The sequence below is a fragment of the Chinchilla lanigera genome, unplaced genomic scaffold (genome assembly GCF_000276665.1).
Source record: "Chinchilla lanigera isolate Chin_1 unplaced genomic scaffold, ChiLan1.0 scaffold00028, whole genome shotgun sequence".
In the NCBI taxonomy this organism is placed as follows: domain Eukaryota; kingdom Metazoa; phylum Chordata; class Mammalia; order Rodentia; family Chinchillidae; genus Chinchilla; species Chinchilla lanigera.
In genome coordinates, this window is record NW_004955429.1 from 17,891,006 (window position 1) to 17,915,574 (window position 24,569).

The following is a 24,569-nucleotide window of genomic DNA, read 5'->3' on the forward strand; positions in this document are numbered from 1 at the left end:
AGACCAAACATGAGATGGTGGGGGTTGGGCCTCTTAGAACTCGGAACTCAGGATGGCGCTATGGTAACTAACCCTCACTACCATCAGGATTCGGCATCTGTTTAGCTGAGGTGAGGATTCCACTCAGGCCCAGGGAGTGGAGTGAGGAGCCAGGCTGGGAGATGCTTCCCCTCCTGGCCTCCTCACCCCAGGGCGGGGGCGCACTGGTCGCCCTTCTGGTGTTGCATGCGGGTGACGTCTGTGAAATGAGTCTCACTTGGAGGATAAATACTGGCCTGAGAAATTGTGTAGAGAACACGGTAACAACAGAATTTTCTTTATTCGTCTTGAGTATCACACGAAATACTTGAACCTGTCGTTTGTCTTAAATACTAAAAACTAGGAATTGCACATTTGAAACCACAATGTGCTATTTCGTATTTTGAAGTTGGAGATGATACACTCGGCCGGCCCCGCCCTGTCTCCATCCTCCGGTAGGAAATGTCTCCATGCCTTTGAGGGGCGGATCCACTGCCGCCAGTCACAACACTGCAACTCTAGACTGATCCGTGCTGGAGCGGGAGCCGGGCTCCAGACCACTGCCTCCGTGTGAGCAGCCTCTGCCTGAGCGCTGTGCTGGGCAGGGCTGCCCTCTTAGAGGGCACCAAAGTGGCTATGGAGGCCTGACCGTGTGACCGGAATTCAGTGACTACCCTGAGTTAGGGGGCAGCCCAGGCCGGGGGTCCCTGAGCCCGGGTCCCCAGCCAGATGGAGGTTGGGCCTGGGGCTTGGTGGCCAGGCGCCGGGTGGACTAGCTGAGCTCCATGGGCTCCGCTCCGGGCGCCGAAGCAGGGTCCTTCTGGATGCTCTCGAAGAGGGCGGCGAGCTCGGGGCTGGAGTGGATCTGGGCGGCGAAGTCGGCCATGATGGGGGTCCGCCCCGCCTCGGGGATGGTGAGCAGGGCCGCTACCGCCCGCATGGCCGAGCGCTTCAGCTCATCCTGCTTCTCGAACTCCTGCTTCACGGAGCCGGCTTTGACCTGGGGTGGGAGACGGCGGAAGAAGCCTGGGGCAGCAGCAGCTGGGGCTTCCTCTCTACCTGGGGCCCTCTACACCCTAAACTCAATTCCACTGCTCCCTGGCCTTGGCGGAAGTCCTCTACGCTTTGGCCCCTTTGGGCTTTGCTGCTGGTGACCTCCACATTCCCCACCTAGCCCGCCACCATGGCTTCTATCAATGTGACAGTGCCAGGGACTTTAAAGCGGAGTGCAGCCTGTGCTACAGTGCTGAAACCCCACGACACCCTACCCTGCCCGTGGCCTCCCTGCGCATGTCCCTGCCGCCATACCTGATGGCAAACTCCGAAGGGCCCGGCACAGCTTCCCAGCCCCCTCCCACAGGCTGACCCTTGTGCCAGTGTCAGGTACTTTTCCACACTGTGGAGTAAAGTGTGAGACCCTTAGGCAGCTCATCCTCCCCACCCCATGCAGCGGGAAAGAGCGGGGCGTCAGGCCAGAAGGGCCGAGGTTGGGATGGCTGTGCCTGCGATCTGGGTCCCTCTGCAGAGCTGCCGTGAGCACTGAGAGGAGTACACTCGTCCACACCCCTTCCTCCTGTGAGTCTCCGGGACCACCTGTGCTTTGGAATCCAGGATTGGCGGGGCTTAGAAAGGAACCACTGTGCAGGTAACATTCCTGTGGGGTCCGGCACAGCCCCCGAAAGTGGACATTAATAGTTCCCGCACAAATTATATGAATTTGTTTTTCTTCTCTTTCTCCTCCTCCTCCTTCCTCTTCCTCTTCCCCTTTTTCCTCTTCTTCCTTTGCTTTTTTTCAGACAGGGTCTCACTATGCATTGCAGGCTGGCCTCAAACTCACTATGTAGCCTAGGCTGGCTTCGAACTCGTGATCCTCCTGCCTCGGCCTCCAGGGTGCTGGGATTCTAGGCATGCACCACCACTCCTGGCCTGCATGACTTACAGTGAGGAAATTAAAGTCATGAACAGTCTCACTCGAGCCTCATGCCAAGGAAGTCACTCAAAAGCATCTGCTTTTCCAAGCGTTGTAGATTTCAGAACTGGGGACAAGGGAGGGGACTATTGCCACAGGGCCAGCAAGCAGTACCCAGGGCCCCAGGACGCAGTTTCCCTGGCCATCAGGGCCCCGTGCGCCACCTTTGGGCACTCGCCCTGCAGCTCCTCTCCTAAGACCAGGGACTCCTCAGGGTCACCAAGCTCGAGAGAGCAGGAGGGATTGACACCAAACCAGCAAGACCATAGCGGCCCTGCAGAATCGGTCCACAGTTCAACCTGGCACTGGGCATCAGTTAAATATTTAAACATACAAGGTGGGTCTCAGTGAATGAGTTACTAGTTTTAATGTGTTTTACCCACATAGGGCATTTTTAAGAGAAAAGGTGTTACTTGACAATCACTGCCCTGGTACCCTTCCTTTCACTCCAACCTGACACACTCAGCCCTGCTGGGGGGGCATGGCGCGTGCCTGTGATCTCAGCACCCGGGAGGCTGAGGCAGAAGGGGGAAAATTTGAGTACTGTCTGAGGAAACTAGTGAGAGTCTGTCTCAAGATTGTAAAAAGGGCTGGAGTACGGCTTGGGGAGCCCCTGGGCTCAAGCCCCTCCACCACAGAAACAAAACCAAATTGGACAACTGAGCCTCTTTTTGGAGAATTCCTACCGTTTCAAAACCCAGGCTGGCTCCTTCACCCGCCAGGTCGGTGCCAGGTGCCCTGAGTGTGCCAGGCTCCCCCCAGCCGTGCCCAGGTCACTCCTCAGGACCCTGGGGGCCTCGGGGGTGGAGCAGAACTGCCCTGGGTCAGCCAGTGGGTCACAGGAGCCGCAGCCAGGTCCCAGCCAGGATGTGAGTGGGCACAGCAGGGACGCAGGGCCCACCTCCTCTCCTTCAGGCCTCACCCACGGCTATGCCCAGGAAATGCTCCACACGGCTCTCGCGAGAGAGTGTGCAGCCTCAGCCAGCAGCACCACCGCCAAGCCTGTCCCCAGGGTGGACAGCAGAGGACAAGGAGCCTCTCACTGGCCACCATAGCACATGGCGTCCTCAGTGGGGGTGACGGCAGCCACCACACCCTGGGCACCGGGCAGCCCTAGGCCTTACCTTGGCAGCACAGGTGGCCCGCAGCGGCTCGATGAGCCGGTCCACTCTCTGCAGAACGGGCGCTGGGCACAGCGTTGCCAGCCGAGCCAGCAAGATGAAGGTCAGCATCTGCCAGGAGGGAGGACGGCATCAGGGAGTGGTTTAATGTCGCTAAACGGGGCTGGGACGTGCCTCATGTGGACTGCTTTGCCTGCTCCACGTGGTCCATCCCCAGCGTCAACAAAAGGTTAGAATGGTAACATTTGCTGGGCTGGGGATTTAGCTCAGGGGCACAGCGCCTGCCTGGCAAGCACAAGGTCGTGAGTTCAATTCCCGGTACCGGAAAGAAAACAAAACAAAACAAAACCAATAGAATGGTAACATTTGCAATATTGTTGGTTTGTTTCCCGAGGCAGGACCATTGTGTGTATTTACCATAAAGATAAAGCAGAAAAGGGGCTGGGGTGTAGCTCAGTGGTACAATGCCTGCCTATCATGGGCCAGGCCCTGGGTTCAAGCCCTGCCCCTGTAAGAAAGCACTGATTCTTGTTATACGGGTGAGTGAAGTGTAAAATTTAAAGAAATGAAGGAACTTCAATCTTCCCGGTGCTCCCCTCTCCCGGCCTCACCCTACAGGTGAGAAAATGGCCCCAACTTCCAGAGCCAGCCTTCGTCCTCAGGTGGTGACCCCGCCGCCACCACCACTGCCACGGCGGCGACTCTTGGGCTGCTGGCTTCTCCCGACCCCAGGGAGCTGTGCAGAGCAGCCTGTGGGTGACGCAGGCCCTGTGCCAGCACCAAGGGACGGGAGGGGAGGGAGGGGGCGGACCGGGCCGGCTCGGGTCCTACCCGGATGTCGTAGTGGTCCTTCAGCCCATCCTCCACGTGGCTCAGGAACTCACTCACGTCCAGCTGGCCCAGGCAGCTCTCGAGCAGGGAGTACATGCACTCGAAGGCCGCCTTGCGCACATCGAGCCCGTCGTCCACTGTGTGCTTAAAGGGCCCCATCTCCACCTATGGGAAAACCACGGGGCTAGGACCACGGCCAGGGCTGGGTCACCTCTGTCAACATGAGTCTGCCTGGGTGGCCCATGCATGCATAGGTCTCCCGGCCTTTGCTTGGCCTGCAGTGCCCTTTCCCTCACAGGATTGCAGTAGTGACAGTGACAACAGAGCCATGCTCAGAACTTGATAATTGATAGCGTTTTGGGGGATCCCTGGGGGTGGGAGCCAGACTGGGCTGAAACTTGTGATCCTCCTGCCTCAGCCTCCCAGGGTGCTGGGAGTACAGGTGTGCACCACCACACCCAGCTTCCTTGGGGTCCCTGCACCTTCCCCTCTGGTGCTGTTCTCTCCTCTGCTTCTCGGCTGTGGTGAACTAGGCATATCCTTCTCCCTCGCCCTGCTGCCATGATGTTCCTGCCTCGGAGCAGCCAGCCACGGACTGCATCCCTGAAACTGTGAACAATTAAAACTGTCCTTAAATTGTGGGGTCGGGTATTGTGTCCCAGAGACAGGGAGGGGACTAATTCAGATGCAGGCAGGACTGTTTCCTCCGTGATGTCCTAAGAAGAGACAGAGGTTCAGAGAGGCTCGGGTTCCCTGGCTGGGGCACACAGTCGGGATGAGGCGGCGGGACCTGCCCCGGGTGCCCGCACCTCTCGGATGAGGTCCCGGCGGACCTTGGTCTCCTGGTAGAGGAGCGGCAAGATGGCATCCAGCAGGTCCCGAACCAGCGAGGGCTTATTGTGCACTGCTGAGTTGAAGAAGGCCAGAGTGGCGCGGCGCACACTCAGGTCCGGGTCCCGCAGGCTCTCCATGAAGTCCCCTGTGGGACAAAGAGGCTGAGGAGCACAGCCAAGCACCTCTTGCCCTGCTGTGCCGGCACCCATCCTTCCCACAGCTGCTCTGTGCCTGGCGCAGTCACACTCAAAGCCCTCAGAGTTCAGGACGCCCAGCCTGCAATCTCACTTCCCCACATGACCATGGGCTGTGTGGAGCCTCCGAGTTCTCATCTGTAAATTGGGGAGAATCACAGCACCTACATGGTAAGACTATGTTTAGGATTCAGGATATGGTGCTGTCTATAAGGCACAGAGCAGAGTGCCTGGCTCAGAGGAAGGACAGGAGCAGTTAGCCGGGCATGATGTCACACACCTATCATCCCAGCACTCTGGGAGGCTGAGGCAGGAGGACCGCCATGAGTTTGAGGAGTCCCTAGACTACATAGTGAGATCCTGTCTCAAAAAATAAAACATAACAAAATGAACAAACAGCAACACATTAAAGCAAACCTGGAATACCCTGGGAACTGAGGGGTGCCAGCACCCACCGGGCAGCTTGGTCAAGATGGAGACAGAGGGTCAGGACACCACTAAAGCTGCCGCTGGCCGTGCCGCCGAGGCTGCAGGACAGGACCTCCAATACAGGGTGGGTCACCTCTGCCAGGCTGACCTCCAGACTCCCACAGCCCCCAGCAGGGGGACAAGCAACGAGCTTTTACAGCTAATGGGAAGATTACTGTCCAGACTCGTAGAGCCAGGGAATGGCAGAGCCAGGATTCAAACCTCAGCCAGGGAACACTACAGCGTGGCATCCCTGCTGGGGCCGCCTGTGAGGCTGCGAGGCACAGTTTCCCGGACAGCCCAGTGACAGCCCGCAGGCTGCAGGCTTCAGGGCCCTCAGGATCCCAGGGTCAGTGGGTTTTCTGCTTCCGGAGCACCTCCACGTGAAGCCCCAGGGGTCTCCATGGTGACCTCCCAGGAGTTTCTCATGCCCATTGGGTGGATGAGGAGATGAGGCTCAGCGGAGAGAAGGGCCCGCCCGGTCTGCCCAGCACTTTAAGGCCGGCCTGCTGCCCACCCTGCACTGTGGCTGCCGTGTGAGGGGCCTGGGGCAGCTGGAGGGCCAAGGGACAGGAAAGCGGCAGGGGAGCACCCACCAACAAAAGTCTTCAGGAGGGGGTCGATGGGGTGCGGCTGGTCCGAGATGAGGAACTTGACTGCTGTGATGACGGTGCTCCGGGTGTGCGGCTGACCTGCGGGGCGGAGGTGGCGCACAGCGCAGCGGGGGTGGGGTTAGGAATAGGGTTACGGTTAGGGGTTAGGGTTAAGTGTAGAGTTAGGGTTAAGGATTTGGGTTAGTGTCAGGGTAGGTTAAGGGTTAGGGTTAGGGTAGGTTCAGGGTTAGTTGTGAGGCCAATGATTATGGGTTGGAATTGGGACTGCCCTGTCCTGTGCCTTAGAGATGGAAGTGCCCAATATGATGGATTTGCACAGACCCGCATGACCAGGGCAGCGTCCCTCTGGGACCTTCCTTTGGAATATGAAGACTACACTATATTTTTCAGATGCATTATCTATTAATCTTTTTGATAATCCTGATGATGGCTTGCTTAATTAGTAGTAATATGTCAATTTAAACAATGAGAAGTGTAATTCCTCTGTATTTTACCCTGGAGGATGAGAGACTCAGAGAGGGTTGGTTCACATTTGAGGCCACACAGCAGACCCAGGGCTCCTCCCCCTTTGCCCTCCTTCATCGGCCTGGCTGTGTGCTCAGCCTGCTGTGCACAGGCTGTCCAACAGATGGCAGTCCTCGGCCCCGTGCCCCCTGGGGATGAGCTTGCTTCTGTCTGCTTTGGTGCTCCGAGCGGGGGAGCTGAAGGACGGGAAGGGCGTTCACGTCCTTAGTGACGGAACCTCCCGTGTCTCTCAGTCTGCTCTGAGTTGCACACAGGGTTCCAGTGAATGGAAAGACATGAGCAGGGAGCGAGGATGAGGCCCAGGTGGGCGGCGTTGCAGACAGAGCCACGGGAGTCCGTTGCCTGCTGGATGGTCCACCCGCCCTGCCTCTGGGCCTCTACGGGCAGTGGTGGAAAGGCAAGGTGGCCGGCAGCTTGCTTGCAGTGGGCATGGGACAGCCAGGAATCAGAGAGAAGCAGAGCCCCACCTCCTCCCAAGACCCCTGCTATGGGGGTCCCTGTGCTATGAGACCCACAACATCATCCACAGCATGACCAGGATCAAACAACTGCACCTTGCAAAGCCAGAAACCTCTGCAGGCCTGGATAGTAGCCATGGTGTCCACAGGAGGCTTTGATTCACCCAGCATCCATTAGGTGCCATACTGTGCCCGCCTGTGTCCAGCAACACAGCCCTGGTCCTGCAGCTTTCAAGGTGCAAGAACCCTGGGCCACCTGCTGCTTCTCCCTGGGGAGGGCCAAACACCCCCACTGTGTGCCCTCTGTGACAACACCGCATGACTCCCCTAGTCCGGCCCTCTCCAGAGCCCATGGTGTGTCCCGAAATCCCAGGCCGCACTGACACCTGGCAAGGAGCAGGCCGACCCCAGAGTGCTGTCCCTCTGCCAGCTTTGGCCTCTAGCCAGAGAGCTGCAGAGACTGACCTCCTCTGTAGCACTCAGCTGCTGTCCTCACCAAGGACAACGACAATGGCATTCGCATTTAGCTGTCTGGCCCACCCATGGAACCCTCCGGGGATGGCTCCAGGACCCTCTGCATTTACGTAAACCAGCATTACTCAGGGCCCTTCTATATACAGAGTAACACTGTAGCACACCCTCCTGTGTGCTATCAATCACGTCTAGATGGGTGTTGATACGTGAGTGTCAGCAGCTGTACTTAGGGAATGAAGATAAGAGAAACTCTCCACGTGTTTGGCACAGACTCAATTTTTTTTTTGATACTAGATCTTGCTATGTAGTCCAGGTTGCCCTTACCTCACTATGTAGCCCAAGCTGGCCTTAAACTCACCAGGATCCTGGCTCGTCTCTCTAGTGCTGGGATGACAGGTGTGCACCACCATGCCTAGCCAGGCACATATTTCAACTGAGGTTGGTCAGCATGGGGATTCATGGTTATTTTACCATTTTTTCTTTAAAGGCTGAACTGCAGCTGAGTGGTGAGGCTATGGAATATTAACTTTCCACCTTAAAAACAAAAAAACAACTTTTCACCTTGTACACTGCACTCAAGAACTATGCATCCCGTAGGGAGCCGCTGAAGCTGGAAATCGGTCACATGTATGGGGGTGAGGCAAGGCTGGTCAGAGAACAAAGAGTGCCCAAGCCATGTGAACAAGCTGCTTCAGTCCAGAGAACAACCAAGCCCTGAGACAATCCAAGCCATGGGTTGCTAGGCAAAGTAGTCATGTAACACCAACCTGCCAATGTATAAACAAACGTGCTACGGTGGTCAACCAGTTCCTCTCCTCCCGTCTAGAGTGGGCTCCACCTGACCTCAGCTTTCTGTTTCTTATCTTTATTTCTCCATCCTCTCATTGTCCTTCCCCTGGGAACTTCAAGAGCTGTGTAGGCCAAGGCAGCATCCCTCAGGAGGTGATCCAACCACTTGTCACGTCTTACAGAATATCATTCCCTCCCCTCTCCCAGCAGCAGGTCAAAATTTCCATTCAACTACAAATACATATACAATTCTGGCTCCCTGGATCACTAACCCTAAGTAGCCTATAAACATTTGTTAATTAATTCTACTTGGAACAACTGTTGTTTTGCTTTGTTTCATTTTTTGTTTTCTGTTTTTTTTTTTTTTTTTTTTTTTTTTTTTAGCATGAGGAGCACTGAATTCTAGTGAAGGAAACATCACTTAGTGTTCAACCACACCTGGCTACCCCTCAGACCTGAGACCCGTGACAAGAGCCACTGTGACCTGATGATAGTGCTTCTGGGATGATGGTTCCAAAGCTCTCTTCAGGTTAAATTCAAATATGAAAGTCTCAGCCTCTTCCCCGACCACGCAGTCCTCTTGAACCTTCCACTGCTCTCTTGCAGTGCAACACAAATGCTTAACTTTTATCAGTTCCTTGACTATTGGGGAATTCTGTTCACCACCCATGGCACCGGCTTCTCACATGCGGCACCTCACACAGCAGTGGACTCTGCAGAGCAGGTCCCGGATACAGATGGCTGGCTGTGTTTGCAGTAGGGACACAGCAGGACATTGTGCCCTCTACTCTAGAGGCCCCTGGGTCTGGACGTGTGGACCCTGTAACCCTCACACCCAGGGCCTGGAAGCAGCTAATGGTGCTGGGCCACTGTGGGCTGTGCCTACCTGCTGTGAGCTGCTTCTGCAAGCGGGGCAGGAGGAATGAGGGGTTCACAAGCACCAGCTTCCCGATGCACTCGGCCACCACGCCCCGGGTGCCCTCCTCGGTGCTCTCACAGCGCTGGAAGAGCAGCGTCCAGACGTCCTCAGCATAGGGCTTCAGGCCGTCAGGTGGCGCAGCCCCCAGCGCTTCCCGAAGCGCCTGTAGCAGCAGGTACTGGCGCCGAGGCTCGGCCTCAATCTGCGCCAGCAGGAACGGCAGGAAGTCGGGCAGGTTCCTGGCGCCCACACGACCCAGTGCATAGGAGGCTGCGGCCCGCACGTCCTCGCTGGGTGACCCCAGGGCTTCTAGCAGCACAGCCTTCAGCTCGCGCTGGGGGCCTGGCCCGGCCACCTGGCCCACCTCAGCCAGCGACAGGAAGGCCAGCACCTTGACCCCTGTGCTGGAGTGTGGCGACCTGGCGTCCCTGACCAGGCGGTTGGCTGTGCCCGCTGCCTCCTGGGGACAGGCAGCCGAGAGGGCAGCCACGCAGCGGGCCAGCGAGTGGAACACCTGCTTGTGCAAGGCTGGTCCGCCATCCCCAGCCTGCTCGTACACAGGCGCAGTGAGCAGGCTGAGGAGCTCGGTGTAGGCCACGCATGGGGGGCGGGTCCCCACCAGTTCCTGCAGGAAGCCCTCGGCAGCCACCAGCACGCTGGCCGGCAGCAGCGGAGAGCGCAGCAGCCGCAGGAGCTCAGCCAGCACGGTGCCGCTCACCTCCGCCAGGCAGGCCGGCTGGACCGGGGTCACGGTGGCCAGAAAGTCCACGGCCAGCTGGGCCACGTGCATGTCGCTCTCGCTGACCAGGGCAGGCAGCTCGGCCAGCACGGTCCGTACAGCAGACGGTGGGAGGCCACGGCCCTGACCCTGGGCCAGGGCATCCAGAGCGGCCAGTGTGGCCAGTCGCAATGCCCGCTGGTTCTTGCGCAAGAATGAAGCCAGAACGGGCAGCACCTCGGCAAGGATGGGCCGCAGGTCAAGCTGCAGTGGGGACGCAGCCACCAGGGTCAACGCCTTGACGGCAGGCAGCCGAGTGATTTCGTTTCGCAGGCGGTCAATGAGGAGCAAGAGTGTGGGCTGCAAGGTGTCCCCAAGCTGGTCACCCAGGTGGCCTACGAGGTGGCCCACACAGGATATGGCCCGCTCCTTCACCTCTTGGTCCAGGTCGGTGGCACGGAGCCGTACCAGCGTGGCCTCAGACATCTCTGCCACGTAGGGCGCAGGGTCCAGCACCCGAGGCTTGCCCAGTGGCCATAGCACACGCACCAGCTCTTGGAGCACCAGCAGGGCCTCGGCCGCGATCTTATAGAAAGGGTCGGCCACGCAGGCCATCACTGGTGGCAAGAGGATGGGCAGGTGGGGGTGGAAGGCCTCAGCTGGTTCTGTGCCCAGCAGCCCCTGCAGGAAGGTCAGGGCATCCATCCGGATGGTGGAGGAGCTGGAGCGGTCAGCCAGTGAGAAGATGATGCCTGTGGGGTGGAGATGAGATCACAGGGCTGGGGACCCACGATGGCCCCCTGAGGGGCCAGACCGAAGCACCTCATCCCTGAGGTAAATGTTTCTAAGTGCTTACTGTTTGGCCAGTGGCCAGCACAGAGGGAAGCAAGGGGGGGCCTGTGTCAGCCTGGGATGGGGCCTAGGCTTCTGGGATAGCTAACCCCGCAGGCCTGGCTCACCTGACACTAACACGGGCATGTGCTCGGCCAGGCTCCCCGGGAGGACGCCTGCCAGCTCTGCCAGGAGGTTGAAGCAGCCCTGGCGTACCCGGGCACTGCGGTCTTTCAGCTGCCGCTGCAGGGCCTTGATCACCAGGGGTACCTGTGGATGGGAGCGGAAGTCAGGGCCACCCAGGGACACCTGTGAGCAGGCGGGGGACAGGGGCGGGGGCCGTCAGGGAATCCTCCGCACTCCCGGGCTTGCCCAGGCATCCCCAGGGAGGGCGCTCTGAGCGCTCCTTCTGAGCAGGACACTCGATTAGGACTCCGTGACAGGAATTCCAGCACCTGGCTTATACGAACAGAGATAAAGGGACAGGCCTGGGTCACCCAGGCAGTCTGGCTGTCACTGCCACCACTGTGCCAGTGGGAGGGGCCTGGCCAGTCCCACCACACCCCGTCCCCTCCTCAGCTTGATTCTCTCCCCCAGGGTCCTTTTGAATCTGAGACCTGGGACGCGCAGTCGGCACCTCTAGCCAGTTCGATGTGGGCTCGTGGCGCGCTTCATGTCCCCCAAGGCTCCTGGGTGCTGTTTGGCCCCGTGCAGGGTGTGACCTGGGTGGTGGAGCTCTAGGAGCCACGGGAGCGGGGAGGTGCTGGGAAGTTCTGAGCAAGCCTGGGCCGCCCCAAACTCTGACTGAGGCCTCGCTATGTGGCCTCCCCTCTGTACACATTCTGGCCTTGCTGCCACCACCATGGTGTGATGTGGCCAGGGAGTCCTCACCGGAGCCATACCAGGCTTCTTGGACGTCTGTCTCCCAGCCCTGAGCTGAACCGAGCCATTTCCTCATGAAGCACTCAGGCCTTGTGATTTTGTTACAGCCTCTTGTGAGGACCTCAAACATAACTGTGCAGTCTCGATGGGCCCCACCCCAGGGAACCACACTTCCTGCTGTCACCAGAAGCAGGAAATCATGAGACCCTCTCTATCCTGGGAACATTCAGCCACCAGCAAGGCCCGTGATTCCACCCGAAACCCACTTCCTCTGTCTTGCCTCGACCACTGGGCCCAAGTGCTGGCTCCCATCCCTGGGCAGCTGCAAAGTCCTCTTGCTGCCCCCACCTTGCCCCACAATGACCATCCTCAAGGGTGCGAGCTTTTTCATGTGTCCTGGCTACCGCTGTCCCCTCCTGGGACTTCCGCTGGCTGTCAAGTGAAGGGAGCCCATCTCATGCCTGGACAGGACCTACTTGTTCTCCAGACTGTGGGTGGCACAAGTCAGCGGGGGAGGGGAGGCCAGGAAGGGGGCCAGGCTAAGGGACAGAGGTGACAGCAACCGGCCCACCTGTCCTCGCAGCACCTGGAGGCTGCTGCCTGCGGGAGTGGGCTCCTTCACCGCCTCTGACCAGCCCTGAGGCGGCCGAATCTGCCGCAGCAGCACGATGTAGGCAGCAAACACGTCGGCCTTGACATTGTCCTCTCGCTCGCGGAATCTGTGCACGAGCGCCGGCGCCAGGCTGTGGTGCAGCTCGGGCAGTAGGTCAGGCCTCGAGCCCAGCAGGGCTGCCAAGCACTTGGCCGCCGCCCGCCGTACCTTCCAGCTCATGTCATCATCGTCGCTGTACTCATCCTCGGTCTCTGGCGGGAAGGAGACAGGAGGTCTGTGGCTTGGGGGCGGGGGACGGCTCGCCATCTGTACCTACACTACCTTGGCACAGACCCTGACTGTGTGCCGGGGTGGCACCAGGCACCCCAACCTCACAGCACACTGCTTCCAAGCAGGACTAATAAGGAAAAGCCAGGTCTTGTGGTTTTTGTTTCTGTTTTTAAAGATAAGATCTCACTGTGTAGTCCAGGCTGGCCTTGGACTCACTATGTAGCTCAGACTGGCCTTGAATTCAAGGTGATCCTCCTGCCTCAGCCTCCCAAATGCTGGGATGACAGGCGTGTGCCACCAGGCCTGGCTCTGTGTGGTTTTCTACTCTAAAGCTCCCCTGAGAACAAGAGCACCTCAGAAAGGAAGGTGCTGCTGGGCTCACTTCACAGATGGCAAGATGGAGCTCAGAGAGGGCAAGACATCTGCTCAGGGCATACGGCTAAGACTGCAGCGCTGAGATGCAGGCCAAGGAAGCCCACTCGGATCACTTGGAGACACACATAACACCAAGGAGCACCCTTGGCCGCTTTGAGGGCGATAAACACTCAGGGCACACAAGTCTGGACGTGCTGCAGCAGGCCGTTCCCTCCACACTGTGCCACCCTAGAAGAAATGTCCATGGCTCCCTATGACTGGCAAGAAAACCTCCACATTCCCTGGCTTGACATCCATGGCTCCAGCTGCCTGCCCACCCTTGTCTCCTACCACGAGGCCCTAAATCCCTCTCCCCACCTGTACGCTGACTTCTAGGCTTGGGGCATCTCTGCCCCGACACCTGTATGAGTGACAGGACCACAGCACCGGAGGGACCCCACCCAGACTCTCCCGTCATGCCTGTCTGTCCCCCACGGCACCTCCCTCTCCTGGATTAAGGCGCCATCTTGTGTGATAATCACAACAGGTGCTTAGCCATTGTGCAGAGCACGGAACAGAAGAGCCCAGCACACCAAGTGACAGCAGTGACAGTCGCCCTTGGTACCCCCAAGGGCTGGTCCCTGAACCTCCTCAATAACAAAATCTGAGGAGCTCAAGTCCCTTCTGTAAAATGGCTTAATGCGTGCAAATAACCCATGTACATCCTCCTGAGTACTTTAAGGCTCCTCTAAATTGAGTTATGAGGTGTGATCCAAAAACATGGTGAATGCTTAAGGTTTTTTTTCTTAAGCATATTACAGTAAAAGGCACGTTGTCATTAATCCCCCTCAGGATACTCCCCCTCACTCAGAACACTTATCTCATCCTCCTCGCCACCTGCTAAAGCAGTTCTGGAAGTCTTCTTTACCAGGTGGGATCAAAAATACGGTGAATGCTGCTGCCAAGTACCATCCAACAGAAAGATTTGTAAAATACGACACTGTCCTCATCCATCTATCTACTGGGTGTGACACTGCACAACTTCTGGTTCTTTCCCAAGTCAAAATGACCTCAAAAAGTCAATGTTTTGAATCAATTCAGGATATCGAGGCAAACACAATAGCACAACTAAAGCTCCCCATGAAACTGGACTTCCATAACCGCTTCAGAAAGAGTCAAGGACGATGAGATCAGTGTGTTCCAAGTGAGGGGAGGATTTTGAGGAGGATTCATTGTAGTGTGACTTTTACTGTAATAAAAATTTTAAACTTAAACGTTCACTGTGTATTTCAATCATCCAGTGCCTAACACAATGTAATGCCACACATATAGCCATGTACTATGTTACTTAGGGAATAATGACAGACAGAAAAAAAGCCTGGACGTGTTCACTGCAGACAAACAAAATCTCGAGCACTTTCACCCTGCAGGCACTGAACACGTGGACGCAGATGTGGATGGGGAAGCCCTGGACCTTGAGGGTGTGGCATCATTCTGTACTGTGACCTGGGCAGCCAGGGAGGCTGGCATCCGATGGCCCTGATGGGGCCCCGTCTTTGGCTGGGGGATCGCCGGAAGGCTGGGCCCACCACCCCCTCCAGCCCCGTGACAGTCCTCACCGACCTTGCTCACTGGACTCGCTGTCCTCTGTCTCCATCTGCTCCTCATCCTCGTCACTGTTGTAGTTGTAGTTGGGGTCGTGCTTCAGGTACTGGAGGCAAAGTTTGGTCACGCTGGGCACGTGGGGCCCCATCTCCTTGGGGCACCTGTTGGAGGGCAGAGGAGGCTCTGCTGGGCCAGGCGGGGTGGGAATACTGCTGTCCCCCCACTTCCATCCTCCAGGGCTTGGGGCACCTACTTCCTCAGGAAAGCCTCACAGGCCTGCAGGCAGGACTCTCGGAGCTCGTCGTCTTCCAGGCCACAGAACTCCTCCAGCAGCGGCACCAGGCGGTCCAGGTGGGGCCCTGCAGGCCAGGCAGGGCATGGGGCTGGGCAGGACACTCCAGAGTCCCCAGCTCATGGGCCTCAGCCCCTGCAGCCCTCGGCCCTCCCTGTGGCCCCCATCCCTGCCATCCTGGCCAGAGCAGACTCTGCAAGGAGGCTCTGGCCGTAGACGCAGGTCCAGCCCTGACTGTCACCGTGTGTCACAGGACTTGGGGCCTGGGCCAGGGCCTCCTTGACTCATCTACTGATCTGTTTTGGGGGCTGGGCGAGCGCTGGATCCAGAGCCTGAGTCTAAATTCTGTGAGGACAGTGAACACAGGTGACAGGGAGCCTAGACATCAGTGAGCACCTCTGCTGTGGAACCTCTCCATGTGGCTTCGGCCCCTCTCCTGAACTGGGTCCTAGGCCCCCACATGCAGAGGGAGAGACCGGAGGCAGGGTCCTACCTGTATCCTTCCCTGATGCACCCTGGGGAAGAGCACACCGACCTGGAGACCCCAGCACTCTCTGTGGTCTCAACTTTGGGCCCCTGGATCTCCTGCTTAGCACCCTGAGCCCTGTCCCAGGCTTGCAGCCTTTTTCCTGGCAATGGGTGCCTGCGGGTTGGCTGAGGCTGTGGGCAGATGTGCCCAGCAGGGGGCAGTCTCTGCACTCACACCCAGCACTCAGCACACAGGCCAGGGGAAGAGAGGCTGGGCTTTCCCCAGGGAACCCGGGATGCTTGGGGTGAGGGGATGCTCTGATAGGTCTATGGCGGGAGTTTCACAAGAGCATGACAGGGTCAAAATACATTGAATGTACACTAAATAGGGAGCTAATTTTAGGTGCAGTATTCCCAAATAAAGCTTAAGAAAATGCAAAAGTGGCTCACGGGTTGTTATTAAAGTGTCTGTCAAAGTAGGCGAGCAGAATCTATTTCATGTAAAGATCCAGCTGCCAGACCTCTAATGAGTTATGTGTGAATCTCCCAGGCCACAGAAGTGATGGATCAGCACCCTTCCCGCCGCCAAAGGTGGGGACCAAGGTCAATGTGGGATTGCGCTGGACCCCCCCGCCCCTCCGACACCCTCTTAGACCCGCCCAAGCACTGGTCCAGACCCCGCCCTTATCTTCCGTCCCCGAAGCTTGCCCCTCCCCACGCCAGTCGGTGGCCACGCCCCAAGCAGTGCAGCCCCGCCCCGGAGCCCGCCCCCCGTGTCGCCCCGCCCCTCACCAAGCCGGTGTCCCGCCTGGCGTCCCACGCTGCCCACGCACTGCACCAGTGTGCGGAGCGCGGCGGAGCCGGCGGGCGTGCGCTGGCCGGGCAGCCGCTCCAGCAGGTGGTCGACGAGCTCCGCGAAGAGGTCGGCGTTGCAGGTGGCCGCCAGGTGTCCAAGCGCGACGACCGCCCGCTTGCGCACAGCCAGGCGCGGGCTGCTCAGCTGGGGCAGCAGGCAGTGCAGCAGACTGGCGTGGAAGGAGCTCAGCGGAGCGCCCAGTCTATGGGAATCCGGGCGTCAGTGCCCGTCCAGCCGTGCTCCCTGCCAGGGCCTCGGGGCCTGACAGCTATGTTCCCAGGTCTGGCCTCTGCCCCGTTGGTACACTGAGCCCTAAGCCTAAGAAGCTCAGACGCCAGGTGGCCGCCTCTGTGGGCCTCATAGCTGTGTCCCCTGCCCCAGCCTTGGGCACGGTCGTCCCTCTGAGACAGAGAGCCCAGACCTCTCTCTCTCGGGCTCACTTGTGTGGTTCCCTGTGCACCGAATAGTGACAGGGCTATGTGGAGGCCCCAAGACGCATGCCCAGGGAGTCATGGTGAAGCCAATGCTGCAGGTGGCACTGCCCACCATACCCTCCGTGCTCCCCCCACTGGCAATAGAGCCAGGATCACCCTGAGTCTCTGCCTCTGCCGACCCTAGATCCGTGCATTACTGAGCCGATGCTCAGGGTGGGAGGTTTTGCTGGCGGTGTGACCTTGGGCTGGTCACACTACCTCCCAGAGCCTGTTCAGAGGCGACCACTGAGTGATTCCTCGGGGCTGAGGGGAAATGTGCCCCGGGGAGGCGCTGGCTGCGTGCATCCAAATCCCCCACCCCTCACCTGCTGAGCATGTCCGACAGGATGTCCAGGGCTTCCAGCTGCACCGCCACATCCTCCTGCTGGGCGATGGCACTGGTGAGCTGGCCCGTGACCTTCCGGCACACACTGGTGGCCAGCCCGGAGCCTGCGCCCGGCACAAGGTGGACCAGTGAGGACCCGGGCTGACTTCTCCGGCCTCCCCTCCAGCTGTGTTCCCAAACCCCATACTTCGAGGAGTCTTGCAGATCCAAGCAGGGGACCCTGGTGGCCCCAGGTGTGACCCAGAGTCTGACCAGCCACAGGAGAGAGCGGGGGAGCTGGCATGGGTGGCAGAGCGGTGAGTGGCCTTGGTCCCACCCTGGCCCTTCTTCCTTGTGCACGTCTCCTGGGCAAGGGGAGAGCCACCCGCCTCACCGGCCTCCCACCAGGCTGGGAGCACAGGAGTCTTCTGGGGGCTGCTCTTTCCTCATAAAGGGGAGGAGAGGTGGGTTTGGACCTCAGACTATCAATGTTGAGCTGCTAAGTGAATTGCTATTTTAAAAAATAGGGCAGCTGATCCCTCCAGAGATCATGTTGCTTCTCCTCCTCTCCCCCGTGACCGTGACCTTGGTCTTGCTATTGTAGCCCGGGGTGGCCTCAACCTCACAGTGATCCTCCTGCCTCAGCCTCCCACGTGCTGGGATTACAGGTGTGCACCACCCTGCCCAGCTCATGTTGCTTCTTCAAACCACCATTCTGAGCAGCTCAAAGCCTTCCTAGCAGACACAGCCGTGGATTTAAATTGATCTGGGTCGATGCCACCTCCCAGCTGAGGCGCCTTGGGTCAGTACTGTCACTGCCCTGAGCATGTTTTTTTTAACCATAGGCTGGGGCAAAGAGCATCGTGCCCAGTGCTGGGGCCTGGGTACCTGTGGCTGCAGGGGGCAGCTCCGACAGCACAGTCTTGAGGCCGATGCCAGCAATGTCCCGGAGCTGCTCCTTGTCGGACCGCATGTTGGCACAGAGGGCGTCCACGATGGTCTCCACTTGGCACTCCTTGACCTTGCCCACCAGCGGACCCAGGCTGGGCAGGAGGGAGGCGCCTGAGCCAGCTGCTTCTGGACCCGGTGCTCCATGGTCACACAGTTGGAGGAAAGGGCCCTGCTCAGTAGGGACGCTGTGCTCTGCCCACGCCTCATCCTGCACCCAGCATGGCATCTGATGGCCCATTTGCCCTGCCCTGCAGTCCTCATGCCTACTGGGAGCTGAGGATGTGTGGCTCTGGCCAATCCCCATGGACACTGGTACTGATCATCAAGTGCCTATGCTGACACCTTGGAGCCTGGTCCTGGGCATCGGCGGCAGCGAAAAGGGCCGCATCAGACTCCCTGACTCCCAGCCACACACTGCTGCCACTGGGCACCACCCTCGGCAGTCTGAAATACCTGGTTTTGGGTGCCTCAGTGGGGGGACTTTTTATTTTTAGTACTAGGAACTGAACTGAGGGCCTTTGCCCTGAGCTATATCCCCAGCCCTTTGTTTTTTGAGACAGGGTCTCACTAAGTGGCAAGTTGTTATCCTCCTGCCTCTGCCTCCCAGAACCGGCCCAGTGGGACGTTTTAACTCCGCAGGTGATTTTAATGTGCAGTCACAGCTGAGCCCTCCACCCTTAGCGAGGGGCTCTCAGAGGCTGGAGTCCTTCAGGTGCAAGCTGCAGTTCCTCACTCTTGTGCACCCCGCTGCCCCGTCCCCAGCCCTTACCACTTTCCAGCAGCCAGTGCCGCAGCCTTGCCTTTCTCTGGCCAGAAGAGACAGAAAACAAATAACCCCGCATCTTAGCAGCCACGACCCCAAATAGGCGGAAGAGTCACACCCTAGCTTCCTGTCCTGTCCCAGAGGTCCTCAGGGGATTTAATATTCCTTTTTTTTTTTGTACCAAGAATCAAACTCATGACCTTGCGTTTGCCACGTGGGCACTGTGCCGATGAGCCATATCCCCAACCCCTCCCCAGGGGATTTAAAAACTTAATCCCTCCGTGTGGGCATGGTGGCACATGCCTGTCTTCCCAGCACTCAGGAGGCTGAGGCAGGAAGATTGCCGTGAGTTTGAGGCCAGCCTGGGTTACATAGTTCCAAGCCAGCCTGAACTAGAAAAAACAGTCTTCCACTGGGCCTTGCCTGCCTCTCTTCTTTCTTGCCCTTCCTCTGTTTCCTGGGATCACCACCTCCTGAATCAACTGGGACCTGAGTCCTGCCTCAGGGTCTATTTTTGGAAGAAGCCAGCTGAAGCCACTCTCCAGCCCACTGGCGCCCTGGAGCTGCCGGCAGGTCCTCTCTAGGGCTGTCCCCAAAGGCAGGGCTGCTGAGTGCCCCGGGCCTGGCAGTCCTTCTGTCCACCCTCCTGCCGCCCGCCAGCCCGTGATGACGCTCACCACCGCACAGCCAGGTTCTGCACCTCGCCATTCTTGTCGTCCAGGAGCCGAAGCAGCATCTTCACGACCTTGCGCTCGCTGTCTTCATCCAGCTGGATGGAGTCTTTCTGCAGCTCCGCCATCAGGTCGCTGGTGGCCATGAACCTGGGGACCCAGGAGATCCACAGGGCTACAGCCACGCCGACACTCACAGGGTGGCAGCCCGGCGCGCGTGACAAGCCCGCTGCGCGCCGGGGCGGGGGCCTCTGGCTCAGCCTGGGTCCCTGTCTGAGAGTGGGGTGAGCACAGGACCCCTCGGGGGGCAGAGAGACATAGCGAGTGCTCAGGGCCAGCGCAGCAGCCAGGGTAGCAGGGGCAAGTGGGCAGAGCCGGCTTGAGCAGCTCTATGGAGACCTGGGTTGCAGCCTGGAGTCCCTGTCACACTCTAACAAGCCCCGGGCCACACTCAGGATGGAGGACCCAGCCTTGGAAATCACTGCCCCAGGCTACACTGATGGACCCTGGACTCGGAATAGGTGGCCAGTAGGTGACCAGCAGGTCTCCAGCCCTGGCTCACTGATGGGGGCAGGCACTAGGGTCAAGCTTTGTGTGGCCTGACACTTAACACATCTGTGGCCGGCCACGGAGCTGGGGCAGTGAGGTGGGCCTGGGACAGCGCACCTGCGGCGAAGAGCCCAAGCAGAGGCCGAACTGCCCCGAAGGCCCTGTCCCTGCAGGGCCGCTCAGCTCTCTCCTGCCCTCTGCAGGACCTCAGCAGAGACAGAGTGAGGAGACGCCCTGCTCTCTGCCACCACCGTGTCAGCAAAGGCCACTCCTAGCCTCATGCCGTGGTGGCCCTTAGTGCGCTGACACTATTCAGGCCCCTGTGCCTATCGCAGCTGTTTGTTTTGGCAGCTGGGCTGGCCTCAGGCACTGAGAGGAGCAGGACACAGGGAGGCAGCAAGGGGATGTGAGTCGTGGCCTGAGGTAGCCACACGTGTCCCTAGGTCTGCTCTGGGGAGGGTCCACTTGGGGAAGGCAGACTGCTTTCCAGCTGTATTTCTGTCCACATGGCCCAGCTCAGCCTGAGGAAGTGCCCTAGAGGTTCAACGGGCCTTCTGCCTTGCTTTCTTCTCTACCCATGGAACTCCTATTCATCTATCAAGAGCCTAGCTCCAGCGTCCCAGTGAGGAATGACTGACTGCTCTGTCCCACCCTCCGCCACACACACACACACACACACACACACACACACACACACACCCCTAAGGGTAACCGGTTCCCACAGAGGATCCTTCTGAACACACCCCATGTGCTGCAATGCCAGTGTCCTGAGGAGAGCCCTTCCCTCTGGACTACGCCCTCACTGGTGCTGGCCGTCGGTTTAGCACTGGGACCTGAGCTTAGCAAGGAACAGCTCCACAGAGGGCAAGGGCTTGGGATAGGGCGAGAGTTAGGGTTAGGGTTAGGATTAGGGTTAGTGCTAGGGCTTGGGTTAGAGTTAGCTTGGAGAGGGATGGAGGGAGGCAGCCCTTGGCTGTGCTTTGAGTCCCACAGTCCTAAGGCAATTTACACTTGAAAATCGTCCCTTCTAAATGTGCTCAGCATCTCCAACTCTCAAAGTCCTGCAGAGAGGGGCTGGGGATTTAGCTCAGCGGCAAAAGCGCCTGCCTGGCAAGCGCAAGGTCGTGAGTTTGGTTCCCGGTACCGGAGAAAAACCAAAAAAAAAAAAAAAAAAAAAAAAAAGTCCTGCAGAGAGCAGCTCAGAGTGCACATGAAGGGTTTTGTAGAAGTTTGGCCTTATCATGTCAAATTAGACTTTATGTAAATATTTTAGCCATGTCACTTATTTGTAGAGTGACTGTGGGCACCTGCTTCCTCTTTTTGGTGTTATTTTGCAATGGTAGATTGTGCATTTTCTTTCTCTCTACCCTGTAGCACCTTTGGAGGTAGTGGTGGGGCAGGTGAGGATACTATGCTCAGAGAGGTTCCAGGACCTCCCCAAGGTCACACAGCAAACTGGATGGAGCACCATCTCCCCAGATAGGCCTCCTGGCTCCTCCACCCACAGGACTGTGCTTTCAGGAATGATGTGGGAATACTGGCAGGATCCGGAGGGAATCGATTTGGTGTCTGAGGCAGGACAGGATCTACGCTTTCCCCACTTCCGGGAGCCCCCCCTGTGTCCCTGTCCCATCCGAGAGCCTCCGGCCACAGGGTCAGTGTTGTTCCAGAGAAACTCTAGAGGCCGCTCAGCCTGGAACCACATGGGCTCTGGGACAGCTGGTGCTGTGACACCAAAAATAGCCACCATTTCTGTGGCTCCCGGTGGTGTTAAGTGTTCTCAGGCCACTCTCAGGGACAGGCAAGGGCTTCTTGGGCTCCAGGCGGAGGGGGATGGAAATCCCCTGAGCACTTACTTCTGTGTCCCCTGATGTCCCTATGGTCCAGGAGAGCCGAGGCTCCTGGGTGAAAGGTGACAGTGCAGAAACATGGTGTGCATGGGAGCCCTGCCCCCAGTGGTGCCCAAAGGGGGCGAGGCGTGGGGCCTGGCGATCTCCGGGGTGCACGGAAGCTCAGCCTCACCTGGCCCGGCCTTCCCCCAGCCCTGCACAGGGGCCCTCTCCTGTGCCTCCCCCAGCCCTTGGGACTTGAGGGCGGGGTGACATAAGTGTGGTCTCACAGTCGGGCATGGTGGGGGCCATCTGAAGCCGGGATCTTGTGGGGTGGTGAGGACTGGTTGTTCCGGGTCCCCCACCCATCGGTGTGGGACAGTGTCTCTGCACCAGGCTGCCTGGACCTTACCCAAGTCTCCCCTGTTCAGCTCCTTGGTGGGACCTGGGCCTTTCCCACTTTGGAACCTCAGTAGCCCTTTCTGTGAAATGGGGACAAAGTGGTACCTAAGGAGCTGTGGCCAGGGGGTCTCTAAGACCTCTGCCAGCTCCAGGGTTCAGCACTGGCCTGTGGTCCCTCCTTTCTAGCCTGGGCCTCAGCTTACCCCAGAGGAGAGGCTGGACCGGAGGCTTCCAGCATGCTCTTTGCCCTGCCCCTGAGGGTTGGGGACGCTGGGCAGGGGCGGAGGAAGGCAGCAGTGGTAGAGGGAGGGCTGCCCCGACTCAGCCGCCCCTGCTCATGACCAGGACCAGGACCAGGACCAGGACCAGGGGCAGGGGCAGGGGCAGGGGCAGGGGCAGGGGCAGGGGCAGGGTGAACATCAGGGTTAGGCTCAGGCACAGGGCGAGGGTGAGGGTGGGAATAGGTTGAGGGTTAAGATTGGGTGAGGGTGAGGGTCAGGGGTCAGGGCTGGGGTGAGGGCCAGGGAAGGAGCCGGGCTGGGGACATCTCCCCTGGGTTAGGGTCAGGGCTAGGATCAGGGTCAGTGTGAGGGTCAGGGTCAGGACCCGGCAAGGGAACCGGGGGCGGGGGCCGGGGGCGGGGCCGGGCAGGCGGTCCGGCTAGAGCAGGGTTAGGACCGGGTCGGGGTCAGGATCAGGGTCGGGGTCTGGCGAGGCCAGCGCGCACCTGAAGTCCTTGTCGCTGGATGTCATCTTTTCCAGCAGCCCCGCCACGTGGAAGGCCGCGGTGCTCATGGTGCTTCCCGGCTGGGAGCGAAATGGCGCCGGCGCCCCTGCTTCCCGCCGCGGGGACAGAAATAGCAGCGCCCCGCCCGGGAGCACGGGAGCCCGGAGCCGGAGCCGGAGCCGAGCGGACGCGGGGCGGGCAGCGGGCCTGGCAAGGCGCGGCTGCGTGCTGGGCCCGCGTGGCCGCTCAACCTGACAGCGCCGCTGGGGCTTGCACACCCCCAAGAACGGGGAACTCACCCTCTGTCGCCGCACACTGCCTGCTCCCGAGGATGCCCGGGGATGCCCGAGGCAGTTCTACCCGTGGCCCCCTGGACCCTACTCGCCAGAGCCTCAGGTTCGAATCTCAGCTTTGCCTGTTCCGTAGTGCAGCCTTGGGCAGGTTACTTTATCTCTCTGGGGCTCAGCTTTCTCCTCTAGGTCTTCAAGAATCAAGATTTTCCAAACCTCTCCATCCGCATACTGGCCTGACCAGGAGCCAGGCAGGATTGGAGGGTGCCTTCAGTCACCCCTACCCGGCCACTGTCCTCCGCCCTCAGGACCTCAGGCCCACCTTCCCTGTTTTACAGCAGCGCAGAAGAGCCCTGGGAAGCAGAGGCAATCCAGGCTGGAGTCAGGGTGACCTCAGCTCCCTCCTTCCCTGGGTGTCAGTCCTTCCAGCAAGTACTCGGTTCCCCCCGCCCAGCTGGGTCCAATCTGGAGAGGAGGAGGAGGGTCTGTGGATCAGGGACAGCCAGGCTGCTGGTGGGAAGGGGAGTGGCATGTGCTCTGCAGGAAGGTAGGCCTGGGTTCAAACCTCTTCTAGGCTGTGTTGCCTTGGGACAATGTCACAACCTCTCTGAGCTGTTTTTCCCACCCATAAAGGATAAAAGAAGCATTTACCTTATATATTAAAAATTTTTATTTTGGCTGCTAGGTACTGTGCAGGCTAAGCACCCTCGCTACGATGAAGCAACACCCCCAGCCCGAACATGGAGATCTCAGTGACACCTGCACCTGCCGCTATAGAGCACCTCTTCCTCCTTCCCCTAGCCTGGTGACCAGGGGAGCAGGAAGAGGGGACACCATGCTCTTCCCAGGCTCCCCTCCTGCCTCAAGCCCCAAACGTCTGGCTGTCACCAGAGGGGACCGATCAGCATGGCGGACCTTCTCTCTTAGCAGGTAGCAGTCTTTCCAGGACTGTGAGTGCTCTGGGCAGGACCCCGGCAAATAGCAGTGTACAGTCTGCTGCCTTGGAGCCCCACGGCTACTCAGTATGTGACAGTGAGTCCGAGTGGGATTGTTTCCTAGCACTAGGCTGAGTCGGGCTGTGATGCTGACCTCTTTGTGACAAACCCAGGGATGCGACAGCGCACATCTGTCACGGCTACTCAGTATGTGACAGTGAGTCCGAGTGGGATTGTTTCCTAGCACTAGGCTGAGTCGGGCTGTGATGCTGACCTCTTTGTGACAAACCCAGGGATGCGACAGCGCACATCTGTAGAACCCCAGTGCCGAGGGGCCTAGGGGGTGGTCCATTTTTGTAAGTATCTTGCGTGTGTTGAAAACAGTGTGCATTTTCTAAACTTTGGGGACAGGGTTTTACCGTATGTGTGTTCTTTCACGCGTCTTCACTTGCTGTCAGCGTTCCTAATAAATGCGGTGGCTCAGCAAGGTGGGCGCGTGCATCTGTCACACTGTTAGCATTGCTTTCTCACACTCTGACTTCCGCCTGGGA

The 24,569-nt window shown here is 58.8% G+C and overlaps 1 protein-coding gene across 3 annotated transcripts; it reads right to left on the bottom strand.

The window, feature by feature from the left end:
• Window positions 1-300: 300 nt before the first annotated feature.
• On the bottom strand, window positions 301-22,956 carry Cand2 (cullin-associated and neddylation-dissociated 2 (putative)). Of its 3 annotated transcripts, none has more exons than XM_013515514.1 (15): window positions 22,794-22,956; window positions 19,293-19,436; window positions 17,790-17,944; window positions 16,903-17,026; window positions 16,040-16,305; window positions 14,741-14,846; window positions 14,506-14,648; window positions 12,217-12,509; window positions 10,892-11,033; window positions 9,182-10,684; window positions 6,032-6,127; window positions 4,749-4,918; window positions 3,940-4,104; window positions 3,112-3,219; window positions 301-1,018 (listed from the first exon to the last, which is right to left on the bottom strand). In XM_013515514.1, exons 1-15 carry the CDS (start codon window positions 22,859-22,861, stop codon window positions 791-793), a joined length of 3,711 nt encoding a protein of 1,236 aa, XP_013370968.1. In that variant the 5' UTR covers window positions 22,862-22,956; the 3' UTR covers window positions 301-790. The 3 variants fall into 3 exon arrangements, with proteins under 3 accessions (XP_013370968.1, XP_013370967.1, XP_013370969.1); XM_013515513.1 differs by having other exon boundaries at window positions 12,217-12,539; XM_013515515.1 differs by lacking the exon at window positions 301-1,018 and adding an exon at window positions 1,870-2,054 and having other exon boundaries at window positions 12,217-12,539.
• Window positions 22,957-24,569: the final 1,613 nt, after the last annotated feature.

Coding starts and splice junctions, on each gene's coding strand:
- Cand2 (XM_013515513.1), bottom strand. CDS start 22,861: ATGAGCACCGCGGCCTTCCACGTGGCGGGGCTGCTGGAAAAGATGACA. Junction 14,847..16,039: donor CCAGGCGGGACACCGGCTTG/GTGAGGGGCGGG, acceptor CCTGGCCTGCAG/GGCCCCACCTGGACCGCCTG. Junction 10,685..10,891: donor CATGCCCGTGTTAGTGTCAG/GTGAGCCAGGCC, acceptor TCCACCCCACAG/GCATCATCTTCTCACTGGCT.